At 48.7% G+C, this 21,631-nt stretch overlaps 1 protein-coding gene across 4 annotated transcripts in view; it reads left to right on the forward strand.

Moving 5' to 3' along the window:
* SRGAP3 (SLIT-ROBO Rho GTPase activating protein 3) overlaps positions 1 to 21,631 on the forward strand; it is a 131,310-nt gene that overhangs the window by 90,663 nt on the left and 19,016 nt on the right. For 3 of the 4 annotated variants that reach the window (XM_075514455.1, XM_075514457.1, XM_075514456.1), the window contains exons 7-12: positions 10,040 to 10,261; positions 10,786 to 10,887; positions 11,143 to 11,340; positions 12,723 to 12,807; positions 15,371 to 15,398; positions 19,079 to 19,181. In XM_075514455.1, the coding sequence (XP_075370570.1) occupies positions 10,040 to 10,261; positions 10,786 to 10,887; positions 11,143 to 11,340; positions 12,723 to 12,807; positions 15,371 to 15,398; positions 19,079 to 19,181 (738 nt within the window). Of the gene's footprint in view, positions 1 to 10,039; positions 10,262 to 10,785; positions 10,888 to 11,142; positions 11,341 to 12,722; positions 12,808 to 15,370; positions 15,399 to 16,622; positions 18,551 to 19,078; positions 19,182 to 21,631 lie in introns of those variants that run through there. The other variant, XM_075514458.1, reaches the window with a different exon arrangement.

A 21,631-nucleotide genomic window follows, 5' to 3' on the forward strand; every position in this document is an offset into this window, starting at 1 on the left:
CCATTCACTGTGTCCCACTAGTATTGAAAGTGGCTGAAAGAAAAGAGCCATCGGATCCAACAGCATTGGGCTTTCTGTAGGTGTGTAATCCATGTAAAGGAAAATGAAGAAAAGGGATATTTTTAGATGTAGTTATAAAGTTAGTGTTTTAATTGTAGTACATTTAACAATGATAAGAAGATGGTACCTTTCAGTCTGAGGAATGACAGTGCCGTTTGCAAACACCGGGTCTGTACCACAGCAGGACGCAGGTCCTCTGCCCTTTGGGGCAGCCCTGCCATTTCATGGGAGGCAGCAGAAGGGCTCTGAGCAGAGAAGGTGAGTTTTGCCTTTGATCGAGAGCCAGCAGAGCCCTTGGCTGCAGCAGCATGAGCAGAGTGGGGCGATGCAGGGCCCCGGGCGTCTGTGCAGGGGGAGCTGTGCCCGACGGGAGGAGCGGGTCTGCAGGAAGAGTGAGTGCGGAGGGCCTTCTTGGTAGGAACAGAGTTTTGGTTTAGCTCAAAACCTGGCTGGCCATGCTTTAACAGGATCATAGCAGTGTCCATGTATTGCGGTTATGCAAATTCTCCCGTCTCCTCCACCCTGCATCACCAAGGGGGATGATTAACAATGTACCAGGCTGTCTTTCTGGGACATAGGAGGGGTGACTGGGGGCTCCTGCACACCCTTCCTATCAAGCACAAATTGCCATGTGCAGTTTTTTGATTTGTACGCAAATCTGAACCGTCAGGACACTGGAGCAGCTAATTTAGCAGCATTTCCCCCAAATCCCAGATGGCTCAGTGTCATCTATTAGGCACAGCCTTGACATTTCTTGTGCCCTCAGCATCACCGCAGAATGGTGACTTTTATAACAAAGCCGTTCTGCTAATCTCCCGCTCTGGCGAGAAAGAAGGTCCCAGCTGCTCTGGGAGAGAGCGGAGAGTCCTCCCAGGGCTGCGGTTTTAATGAGAAATGTAAAACTCGATCAGAGGAGCCGTGAAGTGGCACAGAGCGTGTCTTTCCCTCCCTCTGTCTCCAGTGGCCTTTTTGTTTTGTCCTTTAGAAAGGAAGAGAAGACTATAGAGACAGATCAAATTAGACTTGAACTTAAAGTACACCGTTGTGCCTCTTCCCTCGAAAGAAGCATGTGTTTATATAAAAACGCCTGGGTTCGTCTCTCATTTCTGTCATTAACTATGTGACCAAGTTAATCTCTTTGGCCACGTATGTGAAGTGGAGATAAAGCTGCTTATCCATCCCTCTGGAGTTCTGTGTGAAATGGCGGCAAAGTATTTTGAAGTGGTCACATGAAAGATACTGCTAGATTTGGCAGAGTAAAACATAGCAGTCGGTGTCGATACGTACTGATCCACCAAAACTTGTTCAGCCTCCTGTAAGTCCTTTTGAAACAGCAGCTTGCTTCTTCTCTGTTTGCCATATCTGAGACAAGCAAGCATGTAAAGGAAGGGAATTCTGAGGAATTTAATATCACACGTTACTGCCAAACTGTTTGGTCTCTAGAAAACTTAGGTGATGGCATTGTCATTTTTTCACATGGTCAAGTGATGCTTAGTCAAGTTAGGAAACAGAAACAGCAGTCAAAACTGTTATGCCAAAAATCTTCAGTTGGCTTTACTTACCTCACAGTAAAGCTCTAGGTTTTGCAGCAATGTCAAGAGAGTAGAGGCCAGAAAATACATGTATAAATGCATAATATATGTTGAAAGAAAGAGTAAAGAAAAAAATGAGGGGAAAAAAGGGAACAGAGCAGAGCAAATGAGAACTGTTTGTTTCCAGCTAGCACTGGGTACTGTGGAGGACTAGGAGTTGGGCTGCTGTTACCTTGTAAGTAGACTGATTGATGGCAGATGCTGGGATGCTCAGGTTTTACGCCGGGATTTGGCACTTGCCTTGCGTCAGGCACGCGGTCCCGTGCCGTGCCGACAGCCTCGGCAGTGGGACTGGCTGTGCTGGGCTGTTGGACACCATGGCTGTATTTCGTGTGTGGGGTCAGCCTCCCGAATAAGGGGGAGACTCAAAGGTGCTGAAGCCACAGACCACTTTATTAGGATCTATTTTTAGGCATCTATTGCAGCTCATGTCACCGTTGTTTCCATCAGTGGCTAATTGCCTGGGCATGTCTGTGCCTATAGAGCCAGCTCCGGCAGCAGCTTTGTTTTGTGCGGTGCTTTCCCTGTGTGATTGCACGGGGACGTTCCCCTGACCTGAGTAGCTCTGTGTGACACCACTGGTTTTAATGAAGAGATACTGATTTATACAATCAGAGGGCCTCTTTTGGGGGTTTGCGCTGTTGTTTGAAGCAATTTTTCCGGCATAAAGAGCCTTTCAGTTCAACAAAGGCACAGAGGTTCCTCCCACAGTGTCCTTTGAGTGGGCTTTCTGCCAGATACCCGGCTCCTGCCAGCCCTAAGAGCCAGGTATGTTTTATCATGGAAACTCCATGCAAAGCACCACTGTCACTGCGCTGTCATGCGGAGCAGCATCTGTAACTCAAAACTAGGTGCTCTCTCAGGGAGGAGTGCCTGTACTTCAGCTTACCATGCAGTGTGTCTGCAGCTAGGAGATCTGGCTTCAGGGTATTTCAAATAAAGTCAACAGTACAGCAATAAAAAGAATAAACAGCTTCCATCAGGAGGAGTTAGGCTGTCTCAAGAGGCTCAGTGCTCTTTACTGCACAGCTGCTGTGTCCCTGTTACCTGATTTCCCGCAGAGGCTGCAGTTTGGGAATGCCACCGGCAGCCCGCAGCACCCAAACCGGTCAGCTCTCCCTGCTGACGGGGCGAGGCTCTGGGAAATAGAAAATACGTGGTTTTAGGAGGTGCTGTCACTAACTAACTTTGCAGGGAGCTGTGAGCTGAGGAACTAGAGGTGCCATACAGCCACCTGAGTGCAAGTGCTTTGCTGTGGGAGGCTGCAGGGGATGCTGGTGACCGTCCATGTTGTACAGCAGCACTCCCGTACACATGCAGGGGATGCGGGGCTCGCCGGGGTGCCCAAGTTCCTGTAGTGCCGTGAGTCGGTGAAGAACAAAAACCTCGGCTGCTGTGGTTGCAGAGGTAACCCGCGAGCTTTAACGGTGGGTGTGACAAAACGTGCCTGAGCTTGCACAGAGTCCCAGGCAGTAGTCCTGGTGTGTGAATTGCCCAGGCAGGGCAGAGGTGGTCAGTGAAAATAGGTGATAAAACCAGAAATATCCATGTGCCATTAAAAGCTTCATGCATTTTAAGAGAATAAATTGAAGAAAAAGGATTAGCTTTGTATGATCTTTTTCAACACAGAGCTGCTGTGGATGAGGAGAGGAGAAGAAAGAGGTGCATTTGCTTGATTTCCTTTCAGAAATTTGACATTTTTTTCATATACCAGTACACTGGTTTAGTAAACTTATATTACTCTTCTTCTATATGCATGTTATTAATAATAGCTAGCTGTTTGTAAGCAGGAACCATAAATCATGATACTCTAATAACAACAACAGTTTTTACTAAGCTGTTCTTAGAGTACTATATTAGACTGAAAGAATCCAACCAATACACGTTTCTTAAATTTTGCCAGTCCTGGCTTTAATAATATGGCAAAACTACATTTTTTGCCAAAGTTTGTACATAGTAAGCTATTTATTCCTCACGTGGATACCACAGACATTGGAATTGGCTTGCTAAATTAATTAAGCACATGTGCTGATTGTTTTATGATTTAGAAGTGTCATGCAGTCTGTAAATTTTACTGCCTGAAGACCATGAGCAGTCTTTGTCTGACAGACCTTGTTAGCTTGGTACAAAAAAGCAACAGTACTTTCCTTTAGAAAAAATAATTTCTTCTTGATACTTTCAGCTGCTTTTGCCAGTTGTTTGAAAGAATAACCTCAAGCTCTTAAAGTCCTTTAAAAGATTAATTTACCAATGCATTAATCTTAAACAAAACCAAAACACCCCAAACAAACAAAAACCCTGACCCCCAAAAACCCAAACCACCGAACAACCAAAAAAACCCATTAAAAAAGCTCTAAGAAAATATGCATGGGGGAGGGAGTTGCTATAGAAAGACTAAGGAGCAGAATAAAATGTAGGTTAAAAATCCTCCAGAAAGAAACCTACTCCAGAGACCATAGAGTTAATTATAGCTAGATTTTGAAAAGGACTACATAATGTTTGGCTCTGTAATATTTATAGTTAAGGAACCTTTGATTAGAAATAATCAAATCTCATGCTTCAGGGCGTGAGTTGATTACTGCAAGGGTCAGGGAGGATCCTGTCCTTCCCCTGCCGTATCCACACATCGTTCCCTGTTTGGCTAAAAATAAATCAGTTGTTCAGGAGGGTTTTTTTTTATGTCGTGGTTGCTGCCTCAGGCAAAACAGTGAGCCTGATGGACGAAGACCGTTGCTTTGGAAGAGATTTATGGTAACAGTTGAGCACTGCAAGCCAGGCCGTGGGGTGCATGGGGGACCCTTCACTCAGTTCAGGAAACACTTTAAAAGCATGTGCTTGTCAATGGGTGTAGCAGAAAGCCAGCCTGGTAGCATACATCACATCTGCCTGGCCTTACGGCATGGGCTTCCCCGTTCCTGGCCTCAGACCACAAAAACCTGATAGTCCCTCGCTTAACGTGTTATGACAGCTTACGTACTCTGTTGTAACAACAGGCACAGTTTTGCTGTGAGTCAGAAATATGGGAACTCGCGGAGGGAAGCCAGGGTGGTTTGGTCCCGCACTGCCAGACGTGCGGGTCGCACCCTTGCCCCCGTGGCCGTCCCACATCTGGAGCGTGAGCTGCAGCCGAGCCCTGCTCGGCGTGGTAGGTGTCCCCGGGGACGATGCTGGCGGTGGCATTTCATGGGTGGAGGAAGGATTTTGGCAGGTGGCACTGGGCTGCAGCACGCCTCTGCGTGGCGAGGAGACCTGCGCTCTGGTTGGTTTCAGGCTCCCTCAACACCCTCTTCGTTTAGCAAAGGAGCTGGCACATTAGGTTTGGATAGGCCTCGAATTGCTCAAGCTTAAAAGATGGGGTCGGTCTGCAGGATATTGCCTTTGCATTTAAAATAGTGCACTTTCAAGGGCTACACCTACTTTTTGGTGTGGAAAAGTTCAGCGATCCTCGACCCCCAAGGCGCGATGCGGTGAGTGCCTCCATGCTGCACCGCCTCCTCTCAGCGCTGCTGCACGCCTCGGCGTCCCCGATAGCCGGCTCCCACCTGGCATCAAACGTGCTGGGGAATATTAGGGGTAATAAAGGGAGACAGCCCTCGCATTTATTTGCTTCTTCCTGTCCTTTCTGAGCAATTATTTGTGGCTGCTGATGCGTCTCAGCCCTTGCTGCCTTCTCCTGGCGCGGTTTAATTTCCTTTGCTGCCTGGATCCATCTTGGAGCGTGCAGAGCCTGTTTGTGGTGGTGGAGTGTTGCTGTACAAGCATTTGTCATACCTGGGCTGGAATACCTTTTGTAACCGGGTTTGTTTCGACGCTGTTTTGCTTTGAGGGAAGTGCAGTGACTGCAGGCTGCAAAGGTGCGACTGCTTTGTTTTCTGCATTTTTAACACACGATAAATAAACATTCTCCATAAAAACGAATGAGAAGCAGAAGCGGTTTGTGTTCTCTTTGAACACTCCTCCTGAGATCTGAAGATACTTTCAGGTATGAGTTAGGATCTTGCACAGTACCCAGCATTGTCATGGCCAAGCGCAAACATTATGCTGGTAAAACATTATTTCATGCTTTGCGACAGGTTAAATATCTTTTAACAGTTTAACTAATGAGGAAACGAGGCAGATGCATCAGTAGTTTGGAAAGCTTTTCATTCTCTCTGGAGCCCAGTACTGTTGCAGCCTCAGCTATGTAAAATCCATCAGCGTTTCTGCAGAGCTTTATCATTCATATTAAACCCCGTCAGATTCCTCCGGCCACACCAGCCGCCATCCTCGCTGCTGTCACCTCTTTCTTGTGAGGATGGTGTCTAACTCATGGGGCATGGAGCAGTTGGCCTGGTGCGTCGGGGGGAACTGCTGTCAACCTGCCCGAAGACGTGAGGAGGGCGAACGGAGCAGCGGAGCTGTGCGGGGACGTCTGCCTGTCCTGCGGGGACATCTGCCTATCCTGTGGGGACAGGGCAGCTCTCTGCCCGCTGCTGAGGAACGACTGAAGGTCACTGCTGGAGTGCAGAGTGGTTCAGCCTCCCATATTTTCCACCAGCTGGATGTTGCTTTGTTCTTAAAATGTTTTTGTTTTCCTGTGCCGGAGCAGTTTGGTGCCTCTGCTGTGATCAGTGGCAGAGCTTGCGTACCGCCCGTCGGTTTGGACCATCCCAAGCCTGACTTTCACAAGAGATCACCCTCGGCACGGCAGCGTGACCAAGTCCCAGGGAAGAGCTGGCTCTCCCTTAGCTGCCTGATTGTGGTTGCCTGAGGAAAGACATTGAGATGCTTGTGCAAGGTTGGAGACTCGCCGGCTTTCCTCCTGGCTTTGGGTGAACCTTTTAATATATCTGTTTCTAATCCTGTGTCTCAAATGGGGTTGCTGGCACTGGGGTTAATGGCCAGCGGTGGCCTTCTGCAGCCCCCTGGCCCCTGCTCTGGTGCAGCTCTGCGGTGGGAGACACACACAGAGATTCGGCTGCTTCCGTGGCATTTTGGCCAAAACCAGCTTGCTTAAGCTCTGGGGTGTCGGTTTATTTCTCAAGTTGAACACTGTAATATTTCCACTCCTTGCAGGGGTGTTACCAGACTTAATGAATTAATATACGAAGAGCTTTGAGCTCTACAGATGAAAGGTGCTGTAGAAGGGCTGAGGATTATTATTTGTGGTTCTAATTTATTTTCCATCAAAGGGATGAGAGGGGTGAGAAAATGCCATCTGTTCTGGAGCTGGGAGCAGGAGTTTGAAGTATCTTTTTTTTTCTCTCTTTCTTTTTCTTTTCCCATCCCCTTTGTGTGTTTCTCTGAGAATTTCATGGAAGTCCCTGCTCTGTCTTTTCTCTGGGCACCAGTGTGTGAAGCAGCCGGCACAGTGCTAATCACCAGAGACTGCAAGGGCAGTAGCATGTTAGGAAAGTGCCTGCCCTGGTTTTCGGTAGCAGCCGGCTTCTGGGTGTTGCAAATAACTGCTAGCTTCAGTGCAAGTTCAGCATTCAAAGTAAAGGGAAGATTTCACATGGAATTTTTTCTCAAAAGCATCTGGCAATAGCCTGAGCCCCGTCTCCTCAGATTCTGTGGCATTCAGCGATTTTCCTTTGTAATAGCTTAGTTTTGGATGCTTTGGGAATTCCCTCCCTTGAACAGTGGCAGATATATTCTCCTGGTATTATTTTTTGTAGTCAAGTAGCAATAATTTCCAAGGGGGTGGGAGAATGACAGTGATGGGTTGGGAGGCGCCCTCGGCGATGGCTTGCCAGCTGCCCATGCCGAACCGAGCGGGTTGTGGGGTCAGATCCCCGCTGATGGTCCAAGTGCAGAGCTCTCGTCTCGTCCCCACAGCTGCCGGGGATGCCATGCAGTGCTGCTCCCACAGCCGGCCCCGCTGGGCTGCCCATCCCTGCCGGCCGGGTGCTTGGGGTGGGCTGAAACACGGCTGGGAAGAGCCGGGCAGCTGCACTGCTGCATTGTCTCAACTCATCGGTTTCTGCGTGCAGCCCCGGAGCAGTTGTGCAGGACTTCATGCTAAAATTGTCTCGTGGGAGAGACTCACAGCACTATAACAAGGTTTTGCCCCAAGTGGTGAACAGAAATTCGCTCCGATTCCTCGTTTTTTGTGTTGCTTGCTGATTTATGAAGGCACAGCTGTACCAGTCCTTAACTGCCCATGTTTTTCAACTAATAAGATTAGAAGCTAAATAGCAGCAGGATAAGTGGTGGATTATGACCATTCGATAGTTCCTGCAGAAATCCTCATTATTGCATGTGTAGTTTCACTGCTTTAAAAGACTCAATGGGGACAGGCAGGCTGCGCTCGTGTATCTGTGAGCAGGAATCAGCCCGTTGTGGTTTTACTGCTGCTTTTAGCACAGACTAAACCAAACACAACTCTGCTTGTGACTTGATCTGCGCGGAGGGTTGTCTCTTCAGATCTGCAGAAAGCATGACTTCTTCGGTTGAAGCTGCTTGTGGCACCAGATGAGTTTTCATATTTCAGTTGGGGTTTATCAGTACCGATGTTCTGATGCAGAATCACTTTCTGTGCCTTTCTGCATCGGCTCAGGAATGCCTGTGGATGCTGTAGAGCTGGAGAAGGTACCTCTGAAATGCCAGCTCCCAACAAGGAGTTCTGCTGCTGTGGAAAAGTTGGTCTCGTTTTGGGTCATTTGGATTACACTAGCAATCTTTCTTCTCTTTCCTGTAGCTTTTTGTGCCATGCTAGTCCTCATGGCAGTGGTTTTGGTGGGGCTGTGCTGGGGCTGAAGCCTGCTGACTGTATGCCTGCCCGTGCCATGCCAGGGTGGTTTTGGTTGTAACTTCTGTAATATCAATTGTCCTTTAGTAGTTTCAATGGAATAAGAGTAATTCGCTGGCAGTGGTTAGTTTGGTGCGACATGCCATGGGAGGTATTTCTCATGGTGTCTCTCTGTTTCTCCTGTGGAGGTGTCCCTGTGACCCGCAGGGTGCCTCCTGCACCTGGGCATATCTCTGCAGATCATGGTGCTTGTGTGCAGACTACCTGAACAGCTTCGGACCGTGAGCGTACCACGCTGCTAACCGCCTGTGCTGACCAGGGTGTGCCGCGCCGTGCCCTGCAGCGGTACCTGCGCTGTGCCAGGAGACAGAAATGGGTGCGCTGGGGACATATGATTATGAAACTCCTCACAGAGGATAAAGCCATAATTATCTAACTTTACATCCTCTAACAGGAACTCCAGCCCTCTCTTACGTCCCAGAAATAGATGTGCTTCAGTTTTGGACTGCAGCCCTTCTGTTTCACTGCACTCTCCTTACAGCCCCCCAAGTGTGGCTCAGGCGGCTGCATTGTGCTCCTCCTGCTTCCAGCATCCTCTCTGTCATGCCTTTCCCTGCAGAGCAACATCTGTTGGCATCCAAATTTTGGGTGCTTCTTCGGTGCCTGTCCTTGCCCCTCAGTCCCAGAGCAGGCTGCTCACGGCAGAGCCAGCTGGTCGGAGCGGAGTCCTGCGGAGGTTTGCGCTGTGTCAGGGCTCCCGTTGGGGACCGGGAGGAGAGTTGCTAAGAGTTGCTTTTTGCTCAGCTGTGATTAAGCGTTCATAGCAGCAAATCCCTACGCTGTTGCTATACTTAATGTGCCAAACTCAATTATATTAAGAAGAGAGTTTGAAAACAAGCTTTTGTCTAATGTACAGTATTTTGGCAGCAATTAGCTCTGAGTTTTATCATTTTCCCCAAGGTGAACATGAGAACGATCAGTTATGCATGAGAAACTGCTCTGTCGTGAGAGAGGAAGGCAGCTTCCTAGCGAGGATGAAAGGGTTTGCACATACTGCCGGGCGCATTTTTCAGTGCCACCTTGCTTGAACGTCTGCCTGTATTTGATAACTTTGGGAAATGGTTTCTTTGTGTAAAAAGTGCTTGCAGGGTAGTTTGGAAGGCAAGAAGGAAATCACTGGGGACAAGCAGTGGCACAGGCCCTCTGGCCATTTCTTTCTCAGGGGCCACTGCAGGGCACAGGTTTTGCCTGTGGGGCCCCTGTGGTCAGGCTGGCCCAGGGGTGGTGCTGAGCAGGCAGCCAGGGAGAACCGTGCTTTTGGATGATCTTTTTTTTTTCCCTCTGTCCTGTCTGAGAAGATCCTGTGCCTTTCCCAGGAAAATGAAGAGTATTAAACCCTGGTGCCGTGGCGAGGGTCCAGTGCAGGGTCACTGTACTATCTGGCTGTTTGTTCCCTGGTACCTCTTCTCCTTCTGTCCTCTTTCCTTCTTGCCTTTTCATATGGTATTGCAGTACACTGTTAAATATACCCCAGTACGACAGGGCTGATGTTTCTCTGGGACATACAATGCTTTTTTGGGCCTTTAATGTACACATGACCCTCCAGAATGAGGGTGGAAGTGTTTGTGTGACTGGACCCTTCCTTGGTGTTTCTCAGTGCTGTGATCTGGGATTCCACGCCAGCCTTGCTCGGACGTTCAGGACGTACCTGTCTGCCGAGTACAACCTGGAAACCTCCCGCCACGAGGGCCTGGACATCATCGAGAATGCTGTGGACAACCTGGATGCACGGAGTGACAAGCACACCATCATGGACATGTGTAATCAGGTCTTCTGCCCTCCGCTGAAGTTCGAGTTCCAGCCTCACATGGGAGATGAGGTACCGTGTACTCACCTGAGGGGCTGCAGATGTGCCTCGCAGCCTGGCCTGGACTGGCTTCCCCCTCTTCTTAATCATGACTGTTAAATTATTTCTGACTCCTTATCCCTCTGTGCTGTCTTCACATGCTGCTATTTGTGTTTCCTTTCTTAATGAGACACTTGGCTCATTAGGGCCCCTCCTTTCAGTCTGCCTCTTACTCTGTATCTCTCCCAATTAGGAAGCCTGTGGTTTGATTCTCAGCTGAACTGCCCAACAGATTTGTAAAGTGGAGCTTTGATTTACCTGCTGTAACTGGAAGACTTCAGAGTGCAGCTTTCAAATGCTGGGTAGAAAATACTTTGTGCTGGCTGGCCTCGGTCCAGGGCACTGCTGATTAGAAACTGGGTGACGCAGCCTCCCTGGAGGCTGCGAGGACCTTGTGGGAGCTGGAGAGAATAATTTCGGTATTTAGATGTGTACGTCCGGTCAGCGCACGACCCACTGAATGCTCTCCTGTCTCTCTTTGGCACTGCCCCTCTCAGGTGTGTCAGGTCAGCGCCCAGCAGCCTGTGCAGACCGAGTTGCTGATGCGGTACCACCAGCTGCAGTCGCGACTAGCCACCCTCAAGATAGAGAATGAAGAGGTAAGAAGTTGCTCTGGGTCTCGTGTTTGGCCTTGTAGGCAGCATTGCTCAGCCTTTTCCCCTTTGCACAGGGGGTTTCCTGGTGTGCTCAGGTGTAGAGTCCTTCCAGTGACAGCGCTGAGAGCTCCCATTGACTGCAGCTAGGGCAAGAGCAAGCCCAGTACTTAGAAGCTGTCTGTTGGCCAGTTGTTTTGGCTCAAGATATGTCACTTTCCCAATCTGCTTCAAATCCATCCTGTCTTCTATTTCTGATAGGTACGAAAAACTCTGGATGCCACAATGCAGACTTTGCAGGACATGCTGACGGTGGAAGATTTTGATGTTTCAGATGCCTTCCAGCATAGTCGCTCCACTGAGTCGGTCAAATCAGCTGCATCAGAGACCTACATGAGTAAAATAAACATCGCCAAGAGGAGAGCCAACCAGCAGGAAACTGAAATGTTCTATTTTACAGTGAGTCTCATCTCATGCGATACAGGACACAAAGCATTAATTGCTAGGGCTGAGTCCCATTTTAAGTGCTCATTAGTGAAGAGCAAGAACCAATTCAGTCTCTTTAAGTATTTGTCTTCTGTTTGATTTGGGGTTGGAGTGCATTTCTCGGTGGCAGGGTAGTGCATAGGGACTGACAATCCAGCGTCTGCCTTGTTCTTTTTGAAGGAACAACTGGAGCAACCAGTTGTGACCGAAAACTTACAGAAATCGGTAGGAGTGGCTCAGAGCAGGGCAGCAGACTCCGGCTAGTCTCGCAGCGTGTCACCATTCAGTGGCTGTTCCTGGAGGCCTTTACAATTTTGAACCATCAGCCAGACCTTCCTTTTCTGGCCTACACAGCTAAAATCTGCCCTTGGCCCATGGGATGAACTAAACGGTCATTTGCATCTCATACAGAGTGTTGGAGGAAGCTGCGACAGCCTGGCTTTGCGATGCCTCGCTGTTGGGTGCGTGCTGGGTAGAGGCAGCTGTGCTGTGTCTCCCCCGCAGCCTCGCTCCTGCACTTCACTTCCAGGCAGATCTAAGGTTCTCTGTTATAGTACTTGAAATGTAAGTAATAAGCCATCCGTTTGGCAGAAGTAGCCCTCATTTAAGCATGGTTAATAGGCTAAAGTTAATAGCATCTTGTAATACATTACATATGCATAGAAAAGCTTCTACTTTCTCTTAACAGTATTATTATTCCAATTCAGGGGGAAAAAACTTGCAGTTTTCGTTTTGAGTTGTGCTTGGGGTTTTTGTAATGCTTTTTGCAAGAATTTGATCTTTCCCATTCTCTTTTCATTTTCCATCTCGGTCTCCCTCACTCCTCTTATCTGCAAAATTACTTGCTCTTGAGTGTTACCGGGTGTCAAACAGTCTCACAATGAAATGAGAAGTTGTGCTGCACAGTTAGTGTCGCCCAGTGCATAAAGCATCTGATGGCCCCTGACCTGGGAAGGTCTCATGCACTGGGAGTTCTCGCTCTGCATCACTTGTTTGCACAAAGGCAAAGCGCCTGTCAGTGGAGGGAGAGCCTCTTTGATTTTCCAGGCCGTTCCCAGAAGCTTGACAAAAGAAAGCTTGCTTTGAACTCTTTTCTTTGGAGCTCCTTGCGTTCCCAGGCAGGAGGTAGAGCACCAAGGAGACCAGGGTAATAAGATCATCAGGACTGTGGCTGGAGCAGTGAGAAGTGATTAGACCGTGCTCAGCCCTGCGGCGCATCTGACGTCTGGTTTGTTAGAGCCTGTCAGCCTTGCCGAGCCCCCTCCAGCAGCCTCCCGGGCAAAAGTGTGCATCAATTACAGACTATTTTTGCCAAGAGTCTTAACCCACCTTGTTTGTTTTATTTTTAATTCCAGAAATTTAAAGAGTATTTGAATGGCAGTAACCTTATCACGAAGCTTCAGGCTAAGCATGACTTGCTGAAGCAGACTCTTGGAGAAGGTGAGTCGCGGGGTTAGGTCCAGGGAGGAACCTCCCATCACATGAAACGACTTTAAACCAGGCATCATCTTTCAATCTTACCTGCTGTCTGTGTTTTCCTGAGTGACTGATGGCTTCCGTGGTTGGCTGCTACTACTAAGTTTAACCAGTGACATGCAAAATCATTATTTCCCTGGAGTATTAGTCTTATCCTGCTTTTCTTTGGGAGTCCACATAGAGAAATTTGTTTGAATCTCATACTGTGTGCCAAAGTGCTGTGTTACTTCTCCAGCAGCAAAGAGGTTCCCACCCACTCCAACATTCTGCCTTTGTCCTTTCTCTCCCCCTTCTTTCCCTCTTAGTGTGGCCCTGAACACAAGTATTTTCTTGTCCTTGATGCTGTGCTTCTCTATTACAGATTTGCCAGCAGCCTTGCTGATTTAGTAGGCCACTTGCCCCCCTGGCCATAGGTTTTTGACTTGCTCTAAACCAGAACTGCAAAATCATCCTTGTTTTTAAAACTAACTTTTCCATAGCAGGCTTTTATTACCCCAGATAATTTCACAAGTTTGATTTAGAGCACATACACACAAACAGGCTTCATACAACAGAGGGGGCAGTAACTTCTGAGGGAGGCAGGAGTGTGTGGCTCCAGGTGGGATCTGCCACTGCTGGGGTAGTGATATGCAACCATGTCCCTGGGAGAAGACTTTAGCTCTTTTAAAGGGTTTTAAAAATTGCATTATTTCCAGTGTAAAGAAGATGGAGATGAGTTAGTGTCCTGATTTTCCAACAGGAGAGAATATATTTAAATTAAAATACACAAATGGTCCATGGTCTTGTTTTAACAATAGAAAAATTGGACTCCTCAGAGTAAAAAAAAAAAAAAAAAAAAAAAAAAGGCTTTTTGTTGGCTATTTTGCCAAACATATTTTCTCTGCCAAATTTATTTAGCCTTAAAATCCACCTTCTAGTTAGATCCTGTGGTGTGTTCCACTCTGCGAACACTGAGCCAAGCCAAGGCACAAAACGTAAACACAAGGCAAGCTGCAAGGGTAGATACATAGGGCTCCGTCAACGTATTTCTTTTCCCAGGAGCTTCAGTACTCCCTGTAGCTGCCTTAACCCCTTATCACCCTGCAATAGCAGGTCAGTGGCCAGCCCTTCTGCACCCTCACCGAGGCAGACCTGTATTCCATCCCAACGTGGTAGGGGTTTTGCGAGGCTCGGTGGGTTACTGCGTGCTGCCAGGCAGGGCTCCCCAGCCACTGGGTCTGAATTCAGGCTTTGACACAGGCAAGGGGGATGGAGCATGTGGTTCACAGAAATTGGACCCATCTAAGCTCTTCCCAGAGATCACAGATCTTAATACAGGAAAAAGCTCTGTTTCTTGGATGCAGTGCTAAGACCCCTATAGATTGGTGCAAGATGCGATGAATCTGTTGAAGATTAATTTGATTGCCATCCTGTTCTCTCACACAAGAGCCATACTAATGCCGTACTTAGGAGGAAGAGTGGAGGGTCAGGCATTTTAATTCTATGGAGTTGTGCAAAAGCAGCCATGGAAGATTTTCACATGAAAACTTTCTGAATTTCTCCCAGGCCATGGGATCATCCTGCTATGTAGGCATTCAGCAAATATTTAGCCCAGAAATGCCAAATGCTGTGTTTCAGCATGAGCTGATTCTCATTAGGAAGAAGTCTGGGTTTGCAAAACACTCATGTGGAATTCTTTTATTTTTCAGTGAGGAATTGGCTGCAAGCTTGCTTTCCTCAGGTGCCAGGGGAGAGCAGGAAGGAGGCATGTGCAGCCAAATGCTTCCTTTTATGTGTCTTAGAAAAAGGAAGAATAAATCGGCTTTCCTGGCCTTGGGAGAAAGGCACAAACAGCATGTGAAATTAGTTTAGTTTTTTCCAGTGGATTGACAAATACTTGAAAAAATTAGCAGATCTTATCAGTGGTGATATGCTACCGTTTATATGAAATCCAAGCACTAAAAATACACGAAAGGAATGAGAATATTGACAGCCAGAATAGAGTCTGCCTGGTCGTGGTTAGATGGGCTGTTATCTCGCAGGAAAAGCTGGGGAACTGAATACTCCGCTGCATTCAGGTGCTATTAGTGGTCCTCCATGAGGCAGCTGGATAATCTCAGCAGCCTCCCCAGGGGCTTCAGCCCTTATCAGACTGCCCCTTTCCTGCTTGGGTTTGGCCAGTCCCCAGCTACTGTAAATGAGCACTTATTGCAGAGGACCTGCAGCGCCTCTGGTTATTTACAAGATGGGCTTCAAATTGCAAATAAACCTTTAATATCAGTGGAAATTGAAGATGCTTTCCCTCTCTTGTGGCTGAGTCTTGGATTTCTAATATGTGTTTTAGTGATGGGGGCTTGTATAGCAACAAGCTCGGCATCTCCCCAACGTGTGGGGCCCTCGGGCATGTTCAGCTTCTTTTTGCTAGAAGCCATTAACTCAAGGCTTACAGATCCAAAAGTGAGCGTGTGAGTGCCTATGCGAATGTGTTTTAACAGTCGTTGGTGGTCACTAATGTGGAGAGATGATGGAAACTTGTGTTTCTTCTTAGGTGAAAGAGCTGAATGCGGAACAACCAGGTGAGCAGTTTCTTCCATTTCATCTGCTTTTGGGAAGGGCTCACTCTGGCAGGAGGAGGGTGGCCATGGGAAGGGTGGTTTGCTTTGCTATAGTGATACAGCTTGGGGGGTTCAGATTTAATAATCTTCCAGCTGCTCTGTGCTGGCAGGCTGGAGGGCAGGCAATCCCAGGCTCCCTACCTCACTGCCCTGCTTCTCAGCTGCATTGCCCAAAGTGGATTAATTAGGGTGATGACAAACAGGCCCTTGTTTTTGCTGCAGTGTAATTTCTAGCTGACTGGCTCTGAAGTGCTTGGAAGTGCTGTGTCAGCACGGTGCCGTGCAGTGCCTTGTAGCATAGCTGAGGTTGGGTTGTGTTCAGACAGTGCAACGCAAGGGTGTCCACCTGCTCCCTACCATCCCTGTTTATTTGGGGACTTTGATATGTCCCCAAAAGCTTCTCCCAGCTCTGGCTTCTTTGCCTAGCAGTGCAGAGCATGCCTGTATTCAGACTTTCATCCCTCTGCAGCAGGAGATAGCGCTAGGTGTGAATGTAACAGGGAGGAGGCTTTTTTCTGCGTCCAGTCCATAAAGCATCTCACAGAGCTCTGGTGGCTTGCTATGAGTGTGCTGGTTTTCTAACAGTAAGATGCAGGCCAGCAAAGCCTCCAAACATCTCCCTAGAACATGTAGAACCTCTCTCTGTGTTATCTTTTTACAACCCTGTTTCAGTGTTTAATAAAATTGGCAACACCAGCAGAAAAAAAAGCCATTCCATGTTAGAAATGCTGAAGCAGATGGTGAAGCCTGTCTTGCCTTTCCAGGCAGGAAAAAGGCTGCCTTAGCAGAGGGCAGCGGGGCGGCAGGGTGCCTTGCTCTCTTGCCTTCTGGCTGGAGGGGGACTGTGCTGCTGGCACCAGGCTGAATGGCGTCAGGGCTGGGCACCCGCCGGGGCTGCAGTGCAAGGCAGTGAGGTGCCATCAGGACAAAGAGGGGCCTTCCCTGCCTCGTGCAGGCCAGGGAGCGGGAACTGCACAGTGAATCACTGCACCGACGTGCTCCCAGGTGCCCCTCGGATCAGCCGTCATGGCAGTTGCTGCCTGCGGGTCGCGGGAGAGCTGCCCTACAGCACCCTGACACCTGGGGTGTTGCGGGCCAAAACAGTCAAAGGAATGAGTAACAGCCTCCTACACGAGGGATGATGGCACAACTCCCTGCTGCTTCTGTTTGCTTTTGTTTCAACAGTTGCTTTTACTCCACAAAGGAAAACAAACGAGACAATCTCCTTCTTGTGCGAGGCAGTGCTGTAAGTGTAGGCAGAACAACCTTCCACCAGATGCAGCCGGAGGCCAGGCTGCCCCGGCCACCCTGCGCCAGGGCATGCCCCGGGGAGAGGAGATTACACGGCAGCAAACAGCACCGGGTCTGTAGTCCTCAGCACACGGCTGCTCAGCTGAGAGTCAGGCAGGCACTTGAATGGACAGCAGTCTCTTCTGCTCCTCAGTTATCTGTTGAAGGAGTGGTTAGAAGCTATAGGAGTGTAGAGTCAAATTGCTTAATTAAAGGCATGTGATTAAGGAACCAGTGGATCACAACTGTCACCCTTGCATTGTAGCTCTGTTTAAATTGTACGTGTCCATTCCGCTCTGCTTTGTGAGAACTTTTGCATGAAGGCTTCTAGCACTCATTTTTGTTTACAGTTGTGATCTCTCCTCTACAACAACAGCATAGCCTGGGGGTAGAGACAGATCAGAAATCGGTTAGAGATTTTATGCTATTTTTCTCCCTCTTCTAGATCTTAGGCACTTGGGTCTTAATGTCCTTCATTATCAGCAGAAGAAGTCAAAATGTGAATAGCGTTAATGAAAGCAGCCCTCCAAAGTCCTGATCGCTGCACTAAAATAAGTCACATGTTTCCATGGCTTCATTTCCAGAAGCAATAGTTGTCTGTTACCCTTGCTGAAGTCAACAGGGTCTTCAAGGTCTGTTCCCCATGACTGATGAGGACCCTCAGTCACTAGCTAGTAGGGGTAGGGTCACACCACTTCCTAATGTGCATGCCTGCCTTTTCGGTTCTTACGGAGTTGCTGGTGGGTTTGCTTGTGTGTGTTGACTGGGCTCACCTTTTTGTTTGGTGGTTTGACTCTTGGGAATGCCTGCCAGAAAGATGAAAAACCATTTGCATCCCTGTGAATGTCTCCCAAACAGAAGTTAGCTACAGAGAGGTGGAAGTGTTCCCACTTTCCTCTTTCTGGCCATCTATGAGAAGAATGAGGTCCATTTAGGAATAAACAGGAATACCCCAGTATTTTCCAGGGGTAGCTGTGGTTTATTTTAGATATATCAAGGAATCAGTTGAACTCTTCAGGTACTCTTGGTGCTTTTTCAGGCTGACAGAGTGCTGAACTGGTGGAGGTAGGAGGCAGGTGTTAAAAATCCTACTGAGCACCAATGCCTTAATTTTACTTCTAAAATGTCATCATAGAATCATAGAATGCTTTGGATTGGAAGGGACATTTAAAGGTCATCTAGTCCAAGCCCCCTGCAATGAGCAGGGACATCTTTAACTAGATCAGGTTGCTCAGAGTCCCGTCCAACCTGACCTTGAATGTTTCCAGGGATGGGGCATCTACCATCTCTCTGGGCAACCTGGGCCAGTGTTTCACCACCCTCATTGTAAAAAATTTCTTCCTTATATCTAGTCTAAATCTACCCTCATCCCTGGTACTAGCACAAATGCTGAGAAGCAGTTTTGATATTTGGCATCTCAAACAGGGAGAATTGTATCTGTAGATTGTGGGTACCAAAGACAGTTGTGACCAGCTGTGTTTAGCAGCTTTATTACTCTCTGACTTGAATGAAGCAAGTTCTGCATGAAGAGCATTCCTGATCACCCATTGTTCATTCAGGCTGTGGTTGTTGGTATAGTTACTGCTCTGACGCTGTCGGATTTCTGAAGATGACTGGTTTTTACAGTAGAAGTTCTTCAAGAAGTCCGTAGCAGCAGATAGATTGCTGTATGTGGCTGCAGCTGAGGTTAGGGTCTGTCTGATAGGGAAATACTGGAGGATTATGGGGGTGGAAAGTAATGGGTAGGTTGGCTTATTGCTGTTAAATGTTTCTATTATCAAGATTAATTTTAATTTATTACTTAAATAAAGGTTGCAGTCTTGACCTTGACTTGAAATTATGTGTGCAGCGTATAGTGAAGAGCTCTGCTTTTGCTCCAGGCTGCCTACAGGTTAGCTCTGCTGCCTGTTCAGACGCCTGCCAGCTGCACCCGCGCTCAGCCTGGCCTTTGGGACCTGCAGAAGCGAGGCCATTGTGGCACGGGCTCCAAAAATGAGTTAGCCAAGTTAGTGCTAGGGTAGCCTGCCTTAGGCTGCTGGAAAGGGCTTTGGAGTAAGCAGAGGGCACACCCCCAGTGGCACATCCCGGTGGGAGCCGCGGTGCGGAGGTGTGGAGCCGAGCTCTTTGCAGGTGCCCCGGCTCCCGATGGAGTGGTGTCTGCAGGGGGGACGCAGCGGCAGGGACACTGAAGTGTGAGCGGCTGCAGAGTGCGTGGAGCTGCGTGTCGAGTCCTCACAGAGGGATTTTTGTTTGATTTATTTCTTATTCTCGGTCATAACCTTTGAGATCTCACCCTGTCATTGCATTTATGTTGGTGTTTTGTTGATTTCTTTTGTTCCATTTTCTCCCAGGCCCCCATGTCTTCCCCCTAAGCCACAGAAAATGAGGAGACCTAGGCCTCTCTCAGTCTATAATCATAAACTCTTTAACGGCAATATGGAAACGTTCATTAAGGTACTCGCTGGCTGACAGTAAGAGTTTATGAACGCTGTGAATGTAATGGTGGCTTTCCTGTCCTAACTGCTGGCTGCTTTCTTTCCTCGGCGGGGTCTTTCCGGTCCACCCTGCACCCAGTTGACGTGGCCAGAGCGTGCTTTGCCTCGGTGACGATTTCTCTCCATAGCTGTCCTCACCCCTTGTGCATTCCTTGTTACCCATCCCGTCACTGCCTGTGTGCCCCGGGGCGAGGGTAGCAGTGAGGACCCCCATGGCTGGTGGCTGTCGGCCGTGCTGGCTGGCTGCGAGGCACTCTTGGCTGAGCCTCCCTGTTGTCCAGCGCTGCTTCCACCCGTCCTGGGAGGGAAGATCAGACAGCAAGGATCACCCAGCCCAGCACCCTCAAAGGATCAACAAATCCTCCCACCTCCCCTTTTTCCACGCGTTTTTGGTGGTCGTCTTCCCCTGTGGCTGAGGGGGAAGGTAAAAGGACTCATAGGCTCCCAGAAAGTGTCTCCCAGTTGTAAGGACTGGCAGCCTTGAATTGAATACCGCGCGTATGGGTGGCTGTGTGGGAAGGTAGGTGTGCTATCCTCATCCTTAAACAAAATATATTGATAGTTACCAGCCCAGCTGGCTCGTCTCAGTGCCAGCTGCTGACAGGTGGCTGAGGCCCTCTCATACAGCTTGGTACTTACTGGGAGTCTGAAGGCCCCTTCCCGCAGCCCAAGCCGGAGGGAGGGTTAACCTGCAGGGAGGACAGGCGAAAGCCGTGTGTCAGTGCGGAGCCGCGAGCTTCTCCCGTGGGAGGCCATTACTTCTGAGTGTGCCAGGAGAGGAGATGCTCCAGCTTGCGCGCTGACTGCGACCCATGCCAGCGCCCGTCCGTGCTCGGCAAGAGCCAGGACCGTGGGCTCGGCTTCCAGCGTTGGAGCAAAGTGATTCCTAAATGGCTGCTGAGCGTTTTCCTCCAAACCATCGCTGATAACATGCAGCATGCAGTCTTCATAAATGTGGGCCAAAGTATTTTCTTCATTTAAGCTGGGGTGAACTCAGATGAACTCAATTAATACCAGTACAGTCCCAGTCCAAGGGGGCATTTGGCCCTGCTCATCCCAGGAAATTACCCAGAAGGAGAGATTTGAGGAGAAAAATGAAGAAATGTGGACATGGGATTTGTCCCAAAGGATACCTCCAGCTGTCTAGCTGCTGATCCTCCAAAATCCAGCACTTTGCTATTACCTGGCTGCTGGAAGGATTTCCAAAGGAAGCGAGCTGTTCCCGTTGCTTAGAGTGTTTAATCCTGTGCTGAAGAAAGCTGTAGTGAAAATACTGTAGGAAGCAGTAATGACAACTGTTGGATTAGGTAAACTAATAGGCATTGTCCGGCTCTGATTTATTCTCTTAGGCTCTCTTAGTGCAACCATAAGCCTAAGGGCAACATTTATAAACAGTGCACTGTCACAAGTAATATACAGGCCCGACTGACAAAGACAGTAATCTCTTTAATACTTGTAATTATTCCTTACTTAAACTGATTTTTTTAAAAAAATAATGCTCATTAAAGTCCAGCCTGTTCAGCACTGTGGGGGAGGAGTTAGCTGCATTGGAGATCTAGCTGAGCGGACGGGTGTCCTGTGCCAGCGGAGACTCCTCAGGGGACAGTGCTGTGCTGCCGGGGTTGTCCTCGACGCCGGGGACCGCGTGCTGCTGCGGGAAACGTGTGGCCCGTGGGGCGCAGGGCTGCGGGCGGCTGCCCGGTGCCCCTGTGCCGGGACGGCTCTCCCCGGAGCCTCGCCTGCGCCTGGGCAGGGGCTGGCGTTGGCCTCCGGCTCTGCAAGTGCCGCAGGTTCAGGGAGGGAAGAAATCAGAGAGGCTCTTTCTGCTGGTCGCCGAGGCTCGGGTGCAGCGTGCCAGGCGGGGTTTGGGAGGGAGGGTGGACAGCCTGAAGGCCTGGGTTGGACCTTGCTAAGCTCCCATTGCATTTGAGCGTTCATGGCCTCTGAAAGAGATGCTTACCTCTAACTGAACTTATCCTTGCTTAATCTTTTCTTTTTTTCCCGCTCTGCTGCTTTTTTGTGTTCTCAGAGGAAGGAGGAATGCGCGAACGAGAAATCAGGTATTTACTGGAGGCCCGTCTATGAGACGGAGTAAATTAACCAGAGAGATGCAACTGTACTCTGCTGGAAAAAACAACCAAACAAAGCCCCTAAGGAAAATAAATGTCCACTTAGGCAGTCAGACATGGCTCACATTCTGCCTTGAGCTCCTTCCACAAGGGGCCTGGAGAGAAGCAGCTTTGAAATAAAAGCCAAAACTCATCGCAGGTTCAGATACAGGCAGTTCATTTCATACACTGTGGTGTTTTAGTGGTGTTGGGTTTTTTTTTTTTTTTTAGCATCTGCTGACAATGGCTCTTTCTTTAGGTGGAAATATTGTTGTAAGCTCTGTTACTGGAAGCTTATTTC

Source organism: Mycteria americana, chromosome 11 (assembly GCF_035582795.1).
Source record: "Mycteria americana isolate JAX WOST 10 ecotype Jacksonville Zoo and Gardens chromosome 11, USCA_MyAme_1.0, whole genome shotgun sequence".
Lineage (NCBI taxonomy): Eukaryota > Metazoa > Chordata > Aves > Ciconiiformes > Ciconiidae > Mycteria > Mycteria americana.